Source organism: Apodemus sylvaticus, chromosome 11 (assembly GCF_947179515.1).
Source record: "Apodemus sylvaticus chromosome 11, mApoSyl1.1, whole genome shotgun sequence".
In the NCBI taxonomy this organism is placed as follows: Eukaryota; Metazoa; Chordata; class Mammalia; order Rodentia; family Muridae; genus Apodemus; species Apodemus sylvaticus.
This window is the reverse complement of record NC_067482.1, coordinates 73912142-73925901: the sequence shown is the minus strand read 5'-3', so window position 1 is coordinate 73925901 and position 13760 is coordinate 73912142. Positions and strand designations below refer to the sequence as shown.

Genomic DNA, 13760 nt, shown 5'->3' with positions numbered 1-13760 from the left:
ATCATACCTTGTATTTTTCCCATGTGAATAGTTCAAACAGCTCAAGCCAGCACTCTTCAGGTTGAAAAAGTTGTTGCAGTCAGAGCAGTGGGCCATGGAAAGGACCAGCAGAGTGGAGATTGGATTTGTTCTACAGAGAAGTGGGACTTTAGTGGAGACATGGATGCTCCCTCGGAGTCACTCTGCTCCCCGGATCCCCGACTGATCAAATCTCAATGTTTATAATTCCCAGGATGAAATGCTCACATTGTTAATGTCTGGGGACCATTGGTGCTAAGATGTTGTATCACTCAGCCCCCACCCCCCGTCCTTCCCCACTCCTTCCATCTGCTCCCTCCCCCCAACTCTCCATCACTGGCTCCCGCTTTCCACCCTCTCTTCAGCAATTCTAGCCACTGTCTCAAAGAACAGCTTTTAGCTTTTTACCAGTTACCTTTATCATCTACACTTCATCTTGTGTGTGTGTGTGTGTGTGTGTATTTGTATGCATACATACTGTCTTAGTCAGGGTTTCTATTCCTGCACAAACATCTTGACCAAGAAGCAAGTTGGGGAGGAAAGGGTTTACTCAGCTTACACTTCTGCATTGCTGTTCATCACAAAAGGAAGTCAGGACTGGAACTCAAGCAGGTCAGGAAGCAGGAGCTGATGCAGAGGCCATGGAGAGATGTTTCTTACTGGCTTGCTTCCCCTGGCTTGCTCAGCCTGCTCTCTTATAGAACCCAGGAACACCAGCCCAAAGGTGGTACCACCCACAAGGGGCCCTCCCCAGTTGATCACTAATTGAGAAAATGCCCCACAGTTGGATCTCATGGAGGCACTTCCCCAACTGAAGCTCCTTTCTCTGTGATAACTCCAGCCTGTGTCAAGTTGACACACAAAACCAGCCAGTACACACACACATATAGTTCTTTCTCCCACAGTAGCTTATATTCCTGTATAATTTACTATTATTGTTTTAATGACCACTCTAGAAAGTCTAGGATGTATTTATCATTTAAACTTGCCATAGGCCGATGCCTTTGTACCATCATGCAAAAGAAAAAAAAAAACCTCAGAGTTAGTATTTAACTCTGCCTATTCTCTATTATCCTGTTATATATTGCTTCGGTGTATAATAAGCCTCGTGAGCTGCACTTACTGCTGATTTGAGCAGTCATTAGCTGTTCTTGCACATATCTGCATGTTTTGTTGTGTCTGTTCTTCCACAAGAATTTGGAGGAACATTTTGCTGCTGATATGTCTCATAACAAGGATTAGGTGGTGACTTACTTTCTTGTGTTTGTCTTTATGAAGAGGAGCATTGTTCTCACTAGTCTTGAAGATCCCTTCTCTTAGATTCAGCACTGCCGGTCCACAGCTTCCCCTCACTCCGTACTCAGGCTGCCTTCCCCTGTCTTCTGCCTCCCACGATCTCTGCTCAGACAGCAGTTGTCATGCACATCCCCCACGCCCTAGAATAAACGTCATCGCTATGTCTGACTGCTTTGAAGATTTCCTTTTTATCTTTGATTTTTGATGACTCAATGGATCTAGCTATGGCGCTGTTTGTATTTTTAATATACATTTTCCCCAAGCTCTTTTGAACATAGATATTTATGTCTTTCTTCAGATTTGAAAATTTCCTTGGTTATCATTTCCTTTACATTTTTTGCATGTTCAGAGGTACATATCTGTGTATGTCTACCATGTGTGTGTGCTTGTGCATGTGTGCAGTTGCATGTGTGTGTGTGCGTGTGTCTGTGTGTGTGTGCAGGCAGTGCATGTGCACCTGTGAGTACAGGTGTTTGGAAACCAGAGGTCAGCCTCCATTATTCTTTTGGAACTACGCACCTGGACTTTTTTTCCAGGCGGGGTTTCCCTGGGATCTGGGGCTGGTCAGTTAGACTGCAGTGACTAGCCATTGAGTCACAGGGCTCTGCCTGCCCCGCCCATCTGGTGCTGGGATTACAGATGTGTGCTAGAGCTTTAGCCCTCAGCTCTGCGGCAAGCATCTTAACCTCACAGCCATCTCTCCAGTCCAGTGGCTGTTAATTTTCTTCCACCTCCTGGAATCCAGACTTTTTGGCTGAATCTTTTTTTTTTTAATTTATCTTAGGTTTGCAGGTCTGTGCTTCTGTTTAGGGGGTTTTCTATTGATTTTTCTTTTAATTTGCTAACTTTCTCTTCTGTTGTGACCCACTTCTTGCTGAATTCACCCAGTGAGCTCCCGACTCCATTCACTGTACTTTGTGGATCTAGAAAATCCCTTTTATTATTTATAAAGAAGCGATGCTGACCGTATGCTGAAATAGTCCACCTTTTCATCCATTCAATTTATCTTTCAAATGTGGAAATATGCAAGCTGCTGATATTTTGTAGGGTCTCATCTGCACTCCAGGCTCTGGATCATTCCCTTGCTTGCTTCCATTCGATTTCTTGGAAGATTGTTGCATTTCTCTCTTTTTTCATTTGTCAGTCACTCAGCAAGCTCCTGGGGCTTGGACCTGCATATGACGTGTGAAGGAGAACCCTGGTCACCTCTTCTTCCAGGTGCTGCTGTGTACACCTCATGCTGGGCCCTCATGGGGTGGCTGCTGGTCGTCGTGGTATTCCCTGCAAGTTCCTTTTGGTCCTAGGGTGTGCTGTGCCTCTCACAGTGTGGCACTTGCTCCTAGGACATCTACCCTTCTGTCACGTAGGCTGAGTTCCCAGAGTGTTCAGCAAGATGGCTTTGTCCTGGTTCAGCCAAACATGGCCACATGCTCGGTGCTGTGTGACCCTGAGGTCCTGGTGGTTCACCTCCCAGCAGAGGACCCAGGAGGACATTTCTAGGGCAGCAGTTGGGTTTCTTCTATGCAGCTCTCTCTCCCCTGTACTCTAAGTCTAGCCGAACTCTATCTCTCATCCTTTTCATCCAGCCCTGTTCTCAGTGGTGGAGCTAATTTCCTGAACCATGGTCTACGGAGTGCTTCAGAGAGAAGCCTAGGGGTCTCCGCACTGGCCTCGTGTCTTCATTGTCCACGCCACCCACCTCTCCCATCACCTCTCTGGATTTCATAGTTTCTTAGTAACAGCTATTCTCACCTAACCTGGCTAAAACTGGAAATCTTGGTGGTAGTGGTGGGGTGGTTGGCATAGAGAGGAGAGTCTCGGGACATTGTAAGATGGCTGGTTGGGCTCTGGTTCAGTGAAAGAGTCAGTCTTGCTTAAAAATAAAACTAGACTAGTGTGGCCGCCGCAGCAGCAGCCAGGTTGTGGTAGGAGATGGAAAGACTGTTGAGAAAAGGTCAGGGCTGGCTAGGTGGCCCTCCTCTGAGGAGGTGTGTGTGTGTGTGTGTGTGTGTGTGGTGGGGGAGGCAGGGCAGCCCTGCAGACCAGGCTTGGGGCTGATGGGTGGAGGAGATGACTAGGCACGGCTCTCCACAGCTCTGCAGCCATCGCTGTACTTGTGATGGGGATTTATATCTAAAGACTAGGTGAAGGCTACAGAGTGGTACTGTCACGGTGTGGGCCGTGATGTCTGCTACCACAGCACGGAGGGAGCCAGAGCCTCTGCTCAGAGCCTCCTAAGGGCTTCCACAGCTTTTAGACTTCCTTTTTGCAAATTGGGTTAACTGGGTTGAATGACCTGTGTCTGTCACTCTCAATCAACCAGAGCCCCTATGGGATGTCTCTGCTGTCTCTAAGCCTAAGCACAGCATGCAGTCAGCTGTATAGTATAGACTCGGGCACAGACAGACTTCCCTGCCTACCACCAGATCATGCTGTGGGCACTCTCTTTGGGTCCATGGGGCAGAGCCCTTGCCCAAGCCACCAGAGGCAGGACACAGCAGCAAGCCACCACATTTCTCAAAGGCCACGTTGTTTTGGAGTCTGGAGCTCAGTTTTCTGGAGCCATCCGGAGCACCCATCTGTTCCTGACAGGCCCCAGCCTGTGAGTCTCAGGCCTACGCAGTGTGAATTTCTATTAATTAAGAAAAATACCACATTATGTTATTATGGTCCTTCTTCCTAGGGGGATGTCCGACCAGCCGCAGTCACATGGGCCCTGCCCTCTCCTGTCCCACTTTTTCTCCCACTCTCAGAATAGCTTGCGACCCTCTCCACCTTCTCCCTCTAGAGTGTGGCAGAAGACACGGAAGGAATGGGTTGTTTTAAATAAAGCAAGGGTTAAGGGTGTTTCTGAGCTCCCCATTCCTTCATGGAAGAGATACCTGTTAGCTGTACCATCCCTTCCCACGTGGGCCTTAGCGTTAGGATCAGGATCGATCCCTCCTTGCTCAGTGGGTTTAGAAATCCTCCCACTGTGATCTCAAGAACCCACAGGTGTGTTCCCATCATGGACAAGGTCTATCTATCCCCTGACAGAGTTAGCATAGTCAAGCTCAGTACAACTACAGATATTTCTTCAATACTCAGACTGGGAAAGCACACATGGCAGGAGAAAGAAGAGGTTATATAACACTTGTCAGATTTTATAGAGGAGCTGGAGAGAAGGCTCAGGGGTTAAGAACACTTGCTGCTCTTTCAAAGGACCCAGGTGCCATTTTCTTTCTTTCTTTTTTTTTTTCTTTTTTCTTTTTTTGGTTTTTTGGGCTTTTTTCGAGACAGGGTTTCTCTGTGTAGCCCTGGCTGTCCTGGAACTCACTCTGTAGACCAGGCTGGCCTCGAACTCAGAAATCCACCTGCCTCTGCCTCCCAGAGTGCTGGGATTACAGGCATGCGCCACCATTGCCCTGGCTATAGGGAGCTCACAGCAACCTGAAACTCCAACCAGGGGATCTGTCGCCATCTTCTGGCCTTGGTGAGCACTGCACTCATGTGGCGCACACTCACACTGACATAAATCAACACTTTTAATCTTTTAAAAATATATAAAGAGCCGGACGGTGGTGGCGCATGCTTGTAATCCCAGCACTCTGGGAGACAGAAGGCAGGCGAATTTCTGAGTTCGAGGCCAGCCTGGTCTAAGAGTGAGTTCCAGGACAGCCAGGGCTATACAGAGAAACCCTGTCTCGAAAAAACCAAAATCCAAACCCCCCCCCCCCCAAAAAACAAAAAACCAAAATATATATATATAAAGAAAAGGCACACGCATGTGTGAATATGTGTGTATATGTGATTTAGTAAAACAGTGAGGACTCAGCACACAGGACATTTGGAGGCAGTACTATCACTATTATTGATCCCACTTCCCTCAGGGCTGGGCAAACTCCTTCTTCCCTGACACTCCTGCCATCTGTATGAAACCTGACACCATGGTTTTCTGTCAGAGAACTGGTGGTGGTTTGGTACTGGTTTAAGCTAGTGTTCATGAGAAATCTGGAATTGTCTGCCTTATGTAAAGTCATGAAGCTTTGATGGTGTGAGCATCTGACAATCTGAGTTATGTGTGAAAGTTCATTTTTCCGTGTTTCAATGCAATAGTTAGTAACAGTGATCAAACGGGACCCTGGTTGATAGATCCTATTTTGCATATTTTTGGGAATAATATTCTGGGATGTCATCCTGTTGTTCCATCTACCTTCCCCTCTCCTCTCAAGATATCCATTGTGACTCACACATTCATATGTGCACACAGAGGCACCAAAGGCATCACATGTGGGAAATGGACAGTAGCCATAACAGGGGAGCCTAGAATCCAAGATCATTCTTTATTCATATTCTATCTGTCTATCTATCTATCTATCTATCTATCTATCTATCTATCTATCATCTATCTATTATCTATCTATTATCTCTGTCCTCTCTCTCCTACTTTCTATCCTTCCCTCCATCTCTCTCTCTCATTTCCCTTCCTTTATTCTTTCTACTGTGGGAAAAAACCAGCATAGCTAGATGGATGGATAGATAGACAGACAGACAGACAGACAGATAATAGAACAGATACTGGTTGTTGGCTATGGAACTTTATCACCTGAAAATTTCACCTACACTTCTTTTTCTCAGCTCCAAAACTCCAAGGCTGCTGCCTCTGAGGAAGACACCAAAGTACGCATACAGCAGCTCCATCACCAGGTGCGGACCCTACAGTGCCAGCTCAGGGACCAGGGCTGGGCACTGCGGGAGTTGCAGGTGGCTCGAGATGAGGCGGTGAGCCTCCAGGATAAACTCAAAGGCAAGGTAGGCTGGGCCAACCCTTCCTCACCCTCCAAAAGTTTCCAGACCTCAAGCGGTGAGAGCCAACAACTTGAGGTGTTGGTTAGAGATTTAGGGCCTAGAGTGATGAGAGGAAGAAAGGCACGGGGTCTGGGGCCTTTGCAGTCAGCTGTTCTCCACCAAAAGATTATGTATATATGGGTTTTTTTAAGCATCAGGCACTGTCTTAGGGTTTCTTTTGCTGTGATGAAACACCATGACCAAAAAGCAAGTTGGAGAGGAAAGGGTTTATTCTTTATTCATCTTACATTTCCACATCGCTATTCATCATTGGATGAAGTCAGGACAGGAACTCAAACAGGGCAGGAAGCTGGAGGCGGGAGCTACAGAAGCCACGTTAGGGTGCTGCCTACTATCTTGTTCCCTGTGGCTTGCTCAGCCTGCTTTCTTATAGAATCCAGAGCCACTAGCCCAGGGATGGCACCACCCACAACAGATTTGGGTCCTTCCCCACCAATCACTACTCAAGAAAATGCCTTACAGGTGGATCTTATGGAGGCATTTTCTCAATTGAGGTTCCCTCCTTTCCAATGACTCTAGCTTGTGTTAAGCTGACATAAGACTAGCCAGCACAGGCACCTTTAAATACTTTCAAGAGGAACAAGTTCAGCCCTTCCGCTGCAGGAGACATGTGCGGGCATGATTATAAAAGTGCAGTGAGAGACTCAAGGTGGACTGGCGCAGGACCTTGGCTCTGGAGGACAGTTGGACCAACATGGGTCTAAACTCACGCAGCCTTCATAGGCACAGTCACACAAAATGGCAGAAGTTCCAGCCACAGCTGTGCTGACCTGGGTCCCTCCTGATGCTGCAGCTTGGTAAAATGTTCCCATTGGAGGAAGCCAGGGGAAATGCACAGGGAAGCCCATTTTGTTTCTCATTCTGCATTGGCTCTTGGCAATGACACACATCAGTAATTGATTTTAATCAAACATGATACGTGGTCATAATCTTTTATACAGAAACCCCAAAGCGCCCTCAACATGTTATATGTAAGGAGTGCTTACACGTGTGGCTTAAAAATGCTTTTTCCTGATCCCAGCTTCCTTTTTTGACTCTCTTCTCATCCACGTAAACAATCTTTGATTTTTTTTTTTTTTTTTTTTTTTTTTTTTGGTTTTTCAAGACAGGGTTTCTCTGCGTAGCCCTGGCTGTCCTGGAACTCATTCTGTAGACCAGACTGGCCTCAAACTCAGAAATCCACCTGCCTCTGCCTCCCAAGTGCTGGGCTTAAAGGCATGTGCCATCACTGCCCGGCTGTCTTTGACAATCTTAAACAACATATTTTGATCATATTCTCCTCTCTGCCAACTCTCACAGATCCCCTTCCCTACCCACCCAACTCCCTCTCCCCCTCTCCCTCTCCCTGCTCTCTTTAACTTAAATCCATCAAGTAAGTTCGTGCTATCCATATCCTTTCAGATGTGTGGCCTCCCGCTACAGTGTGGTCCACTTACCAGGGCCTACACTCTTAAAGAAAACTGACTCTCAATTGTCGACAGCTGCTTGGCTGGCAGTGGGATTCCATGCCTACTTTCCCTCTCCGTGCTGGGATTCAGTCTGACTAGAGCTTGCTCAGGTCTCCTGCATGCTGTCACAAGCACTGAGATCAATGTGCAGCTGGGCTGTTGTGTCCCTAAAGCACTGTTTGCTTGTAGTTCCCCCCCCCCCTCCACCTCTGGCTCTTACACTCTTCTGCTCCCTCTCCCACAGTGATCCCAAGTCTGGGAAGAGGGCCTGTGATACAGATGTCCCCTACAGTGATTGATGACAATCATGTACTGAATGAAATCACTTTTTAACTGCGAGTGCCCTGTACTCATTTCATAGGGTTAAAGTCTTTCCCAAACCGAGCCAGGGAGAGGTTGCATCAAAGCCTGCATACATTGAGTCCCATTTGAACACAAGTTCATCCACTTGAAGATGGAATCTCCCTTTGGACCAGTTTTGGAAAGTTACACCAAATAGATGCACAGAAATAATGTTTGTAAAAGCAAAGAAAAAGACCAGTATTATATATTCCCATCAGCAGAGACCTATTTAAATAAACTATACCACAGCTGCAGGAGAGTGTGAGACCTTAAAGGGATGAGGCCAGTTGGTTTGCTTGAAAACTTTGCCAGGGTTTTCTATTCAATTACCAAACAGGATGTGTGTGATGCTCTCTGTGCATCAGATTTTCATGTGCCTGTGCACACATATCCCATTCGTGGGAGTGTGCAATGTTGAGGGAGTGTGCAATATAAAGAATGGTGGGTAAGAGCCAGTCAGGGGCCAGGATGAAGGGTTTATTTAGATTGCAACAGATAAGAGATAATAGCCATAAAATTTCCATTTTATACACTTTATGGGACAAAAATTCAGACAGAATCTGGCTGATCACTATTGAGGTGGATGCTGGGTTATTGTGGAAAGTCTGAGGTGATCTCACACAAGAGCCTGTGCCCGTTCTCTGGCTCCTCTCTTTGTTGTGCCAGGGCCCCACACTTGGTCCCTTTCAGCAGGGACTGAGGCCAGGTCAGGAGAGCACACCGGCTGCATGGTGAGTGCTGGTTACCAGAGGCCAACCCAGAGCTGAGGGCTGGAGTGAGACCAGCCTCCCACCAGGAACAGAATCCGCATTGCTGATCTGCCCAGAGTGGTAACAGTAGCTAGTGTTTACTGAGCGCTGCTGACCACCAGGCCTGGATCTAGGTGCCCTGTATCAGTGAGACCTCATTATGGCCCTCAGCTTGGGGTGAACAGTCACTGCACCCCACTGCACAGAAGACACTAAGCAGGAGCATACAGGTCAAAGGGAGTGGGTGAGCCGGGATGATGTCTGGCTCAGTAGCTTGTGTCTCTACCGCTTCTGATCTTCACCACTCCATCCCTCCACACAGGGAAAGCAGGCCAGCACTGGCACCCGCCCCTGACCTATCCCACACTGCTCTGTCACAAGACTGTTTCTCCTTTCAGCTTGAGGGGCTCTGGGAACAGCAGCGTGAAGTGCGCCTGGAGACGAGTCCTTTGAAGGTAACGTACGGCTGAGTCACCATTGCATATTTCATGAAAATACCCAAGTGCCAGGTAGGCACGGATGTCACCCAGGTCCCCACATGAGCAATGTTCAATGTATCTTTCTCACCTGGCTTCTCATGTGTGTGAGATCGTCCTATATGGCGTGTGTCCTACTTTGTCCTCAGAGCCGACCTCAGAGGTGGTGTCTTGGTGCCCATAGTCCTCCCTCCCCATTTCCTCTTCTCATCCTTCCTCTGGCTTTTTCTTTCTCCTTGCCCTCTTCCTCTTCTCCCTCCATCTTTCTGCCTCCCCCACTTTCCCATGCTGCATTCACCTCAGTGCCGGCTTCCTTGGGAAGGCGCCCCACCCCCACCTATCCTTTTATATGTATATTTGGGACACACTAGGGAGTGATTCTGTTTGCACACGCCCAGGATAAGGTGACACAACCTGGGCCTGCATTTGGGAAGAGGACGAGGTCCACCCCTGGTCCTGGTTTCTGTGTGGGTGGCAGAGGAGGAGCCTTGATTAAGCATCAGCTAAATACCATGACACTTGGGACCCCTGTTTCCTGCCTTCTCTTGGGGGCTCAGATTCCTTAACTGTTATATTAGAAATGCGAACCACTTCATCTCCCACAGTTCTGAGTCTGTTGGAGCCTCACCTTTGTGCTAATTAGTGGCTCTCAGCCTTCCTAACGCTGCAGCCCTTTAATACAGATCCTCATGTTGTGATGACCCCCAACCATAAACTTCTTTTGCTGCTGCTTCATACTATAATTCTGCTACTGTTGTGGATTGTAATATAAACATCGGTGTTTTCTGATGGTCTTAGGTGACCCCTGTGGAAGGGTTATCTGACCCCCAAAGGGATCATGACCCTCAGGTTGAGAAACACTGGTTTTTGGTAAAATGTAAACTTTAGGAATTCTCATTGAGATTCTAGGATGCCATCTGGGACACCATAGACAGGACATTACAAGGAACCCCATAACGTCAGGACCATGAGCGTGCCCTCACAGTGAGTGCGTGCTTTGACAAATCCCTCTCATCTAAATGACGACTCCAGAGCTTTGTGCTTTAGCAAGGTGAAGCCAAATGAAAAGGCAGGGAGGACTCTGCCAGGTCCCTGGTTCCCCTCACAGTGCATTATATGGATTGGTAGGTTGCGGTGTGGAGAGGAGCTTAGTTGCAGCTCTGAACCACCTTAGAGTCTGGGTCTGTATTCTTGGCGCCTACTATGTGAGCCTGGAACCTATCAGAGGGCAGCATGTAGCCCTGAGGTCCTGGTTGGGGGTGAGGAATCATACCGGGAATGGGGCACTGCTTTGGACCCCAGCTTCAGCCTTTACCATGAACCCCACTTTCTAGGCCAAGCTGGCTTCCCTGGTCCACAAGTGCCAGGAGAGGAATCGCCTGATTGAGCACCTACTACAGGAGCTGCCAAGACATGAGCCCAGAAACCACCTGCTCTCTGAGCTGGCACAGAACATGCTTGAGGATGTGGCCCTGGCTGAGTATAGTGCCACCTTCCTGACCCCAGGAGCACCAGAGGTAAGTTGACATAGACAACCTTGGGTGGACCCAGCCCAGGCCACTTGCCTCCCATGCTGTCTTGGTTACCATCCATCCCCTCACACTGGTTCCTTCTCTAGTGTGAAGAGTGCTTAATCCCAATGACCACAATTCCCCTCAGACCCTTCTGCCTCCATGGTACCTGGCATGCATGATGGAGCATACACAGGGGTTTCTTCCCATGTCGTTGAGGGCATTTGTTGATACCTCTCTGTGAGGCCAGAGCCTCTCCCCAGCTGTCTGTCTCCCAGCTGTCTGACACGGATTCTGCCTAGGGAAATACTTCTTGAAGCACAAGATCCTAAACCAACTGGATGTGTAGCTAGGTGGAGAGCGGGCTTGCCTGTCCTCAGCAGCACCCTGGATGCTATGCCCAGAACCACACCCACATAGAGATAATGAACCCAATGTGTGAGAATCCTCTCTGGTGAAGGTTAACAAAAGAAGACATTGAGGGTGAAATATTCAAAAGTCCTGGCAATGGTGAAGGGTGGTCCTGGGTGATAATTTCCCAGATCTGGATAGGGGACTCCCTGGGGTGTGCTTGGCTCTGAACAGTAGCCTGGGGGAGCCCAGCAGTGTCAGTCATGTCTGCCCACACCCTATTCCCGGGGTTGAGACAGATCTGCCTTTGAGCCTGCTGATGGTGTGGGGTGGCTGTGTTTTCCGGGCATATGGCCTGTGGTTGGTTCTGGCCGTACAGGGGTTGGCCTGCTCAGCCCCTGAAGCCTACAGGTGTCCATGATACAGACATGCAGCTGAGGGGGTGGTCACGGGAGACCATAGGGTTGTCAAGGTGCAGAGACTCGGTGTGGGGCCAGAGCTCAAATCCAAAGCACCAGGTGCCATGTCTAGTGTCCTTCTGTTTCTGTAGGTTGTGGAAGGGATTGGGGAGGGGAGAGGGAGAAAGAGATGGAGAGAGGGAGAGAAGGAGAGAGGGAAGAAAGAAGAGATGGAGAGGAGGGAGGGGGATTCTAGTTAAAGTGATTAAGACAATCTCTGGGGCACAGTTGGTGCCTAATAATTGCAGTGAGTGAGGCAGGACTGAAACAAGGATGTATTGATTATAACATGAACCCTGTGCTGGGACAGGCTGGTTTCCAGTAGCCAAAATAGAAGGGGTTGATGTGTGAAATAGAGAATAATTATCTCTGAAAACAGAACTGTTGTGTGGCCTGGCATGCTCTAGGTAGGTGAATACACTAAGAAAGTTGGCACATCCCCCCTGCAGTTCTCAGAGAGGCAAATTCAGTAATTTGTTCGTATGTTGGTCAGTTACCATCTGTTGTCAGAAGGTCATGTGGGGGCTGGGAGAAAAATGGGGTAGTGGGTGGAGATAGATGTTAATGTGTTCCAGTCTGGATGGTTCCATCTGTAAGGAGATTCTCTGAGGCTGAGATGTAGACCTTGGGGAGGCCATACAGCAGACATAACTGTCCCCAGTTGTCAGCCTCTCTGTGCTCTCTGGCTCGGCTCGGAACTACCACCAGCTTTGAAGGTGTCCTAAATTTAGTTTCAGTTGCTGTGATAAATGCTATGGCCAAAAACAACTTGGGGGAAGAAAAGGGTTTCTTTGGTTCACAGATCACAGACCATCATCGGGGAAATCAAGGCAGGAGCTTGGGACTGCAGCCTGGCAGCCGGAACTGAAATAGAGACCATGGAATGGGGTGCTCATTACTGGGTTGTTCTCTGGCTTATGCTCAGCTTGCTTGGACCCTCCCACACCCACAATGAATACAGTTCCTCACAGGCTAGTCTGATGGAGGTAACTCCTCAACCGAGAGTCCTTATTTGCAGGTGTGTGTAGGTTTGTGTCAAGTTGACAAAACCAGCTATCACAGAAGGTAACTGAGTCTAGTCTGACTGGATATTTGGAGTCCACCCCTGTGCTGAGTGGTCCAGAGACTACAGCAACCCGCTGTACCATTTCCTGGCTAGGTGCTGACAGAGTTCCTGCCACCCCATAGATCTGGAGAACCAAGTAGGCCAAAACATAGTAAGTCAGCCAAGTGGTAAAAGAACAATTGGCCCTTGCAGGGCTCAGCAGGCTGAGTTACAGTACGGCCCTGAGTCCGCTGACTTTTGTTCTCTGACCTGTACGATGGGGACAGCAGTCTGCTCAGGGGAGATGCCGAGAAGCCAGGATGGGGTAACTTGTCTCCTATAGGCAAGAGGCTGAGTCCAGGGGGTCCAGGCTCACGTCTCCACTCCACCACCCTCTAGTCCTTTGACCTATAAGGGGACACTTACGTGTTCTGCTGACTGTGTGCAGGCGATGTTCCAAGTGTTTGCTGTAAACTAGCAGAGTGTTCATTATCCCCCATGAATGGCTCAGTTCCCCCCCAATCAGATGACAGAAGCGAGGCTCCGAGAGGGTCTTCCCCAAAGACCCACATCTCTATAAGCGGTCTAATTCAGTCCTTTTCATGCTGAGTGACTTTGCCTAAGTGGTGGGAGGGGTACTTGATACTGATGCTGGCAGTCTGCACACAGCTACCAGCAATGGCCACGGCATTGGATAGGGAGGGCCTACCCGAGAGCAGGCACAGAGAAGGCATGGCTGGACTGGAGTTCATGGGGGCTGCACTGGCTTCAGTAGCTTCTAGGGCTGAAGGGTGGAGCATTGGTTCAGGACCAGAGAGACCAGCCCCTAAGTGTGTGGCTAGGATGCGGTCTGAGAGGCTGGCTATGCACAGTGCAGTCCTCTGTTCCTCCAGCAGTGTGTTCTGAGCCATTAGGACTCTGGTGGCCAAGTAGTTAGTTGCTGGAGAGGGACATTGAGCTCTTCAGTGCTGGTGGTGGCAGCCCTTCCTGCTGGCAGTTGGGCACTGGAAGCTGGTCCAGGGCACTTGGTTTTATGGACACTAACTTTGCTTCAGGGAACACAGATGGGAGTCCTGATGGAGGCCTTTGGGCTTCGGCTGACAGCCAAGAGGGCTGCCTGGTAGCTGAGGAGTTGCTGATGGGCTTCTGGTAGGCTGCGCCTGGCATCAGGCTGGCAAGTAGGGAGATGAGATGGTATGTTTTTGATAGAGCCTTCTG

At 48.9% G+C, this 13760-nt stretch overlaps 1 protein-coding gene across 1 annotated transcript in view; it reads left to right on the top strand.

The window, feature by feature from the left end:
• Positions 1-13760, top strand: part of C11H4orf50 (chromosome 11 C4orf50 homolog) — an 87207-nt gene that overhangs the window by 21391 nt on the left and 52056 nt on the right. The window contains exons 7-9 of the mRNA XM_052199788.1: positions 5932-6105; positions 9100-9156; positions 10512-10694. Of these exons, the coding sequence (XP_052055748.1) occupies positions 5932-6105; positions 9100-9156; positions 10512-10694 (414 nt within the window). The remainder of the gene's footprint in view (positions 1-5931; positions 6106-9099; positions 9157-10511; positions 10695-13760) is intronic.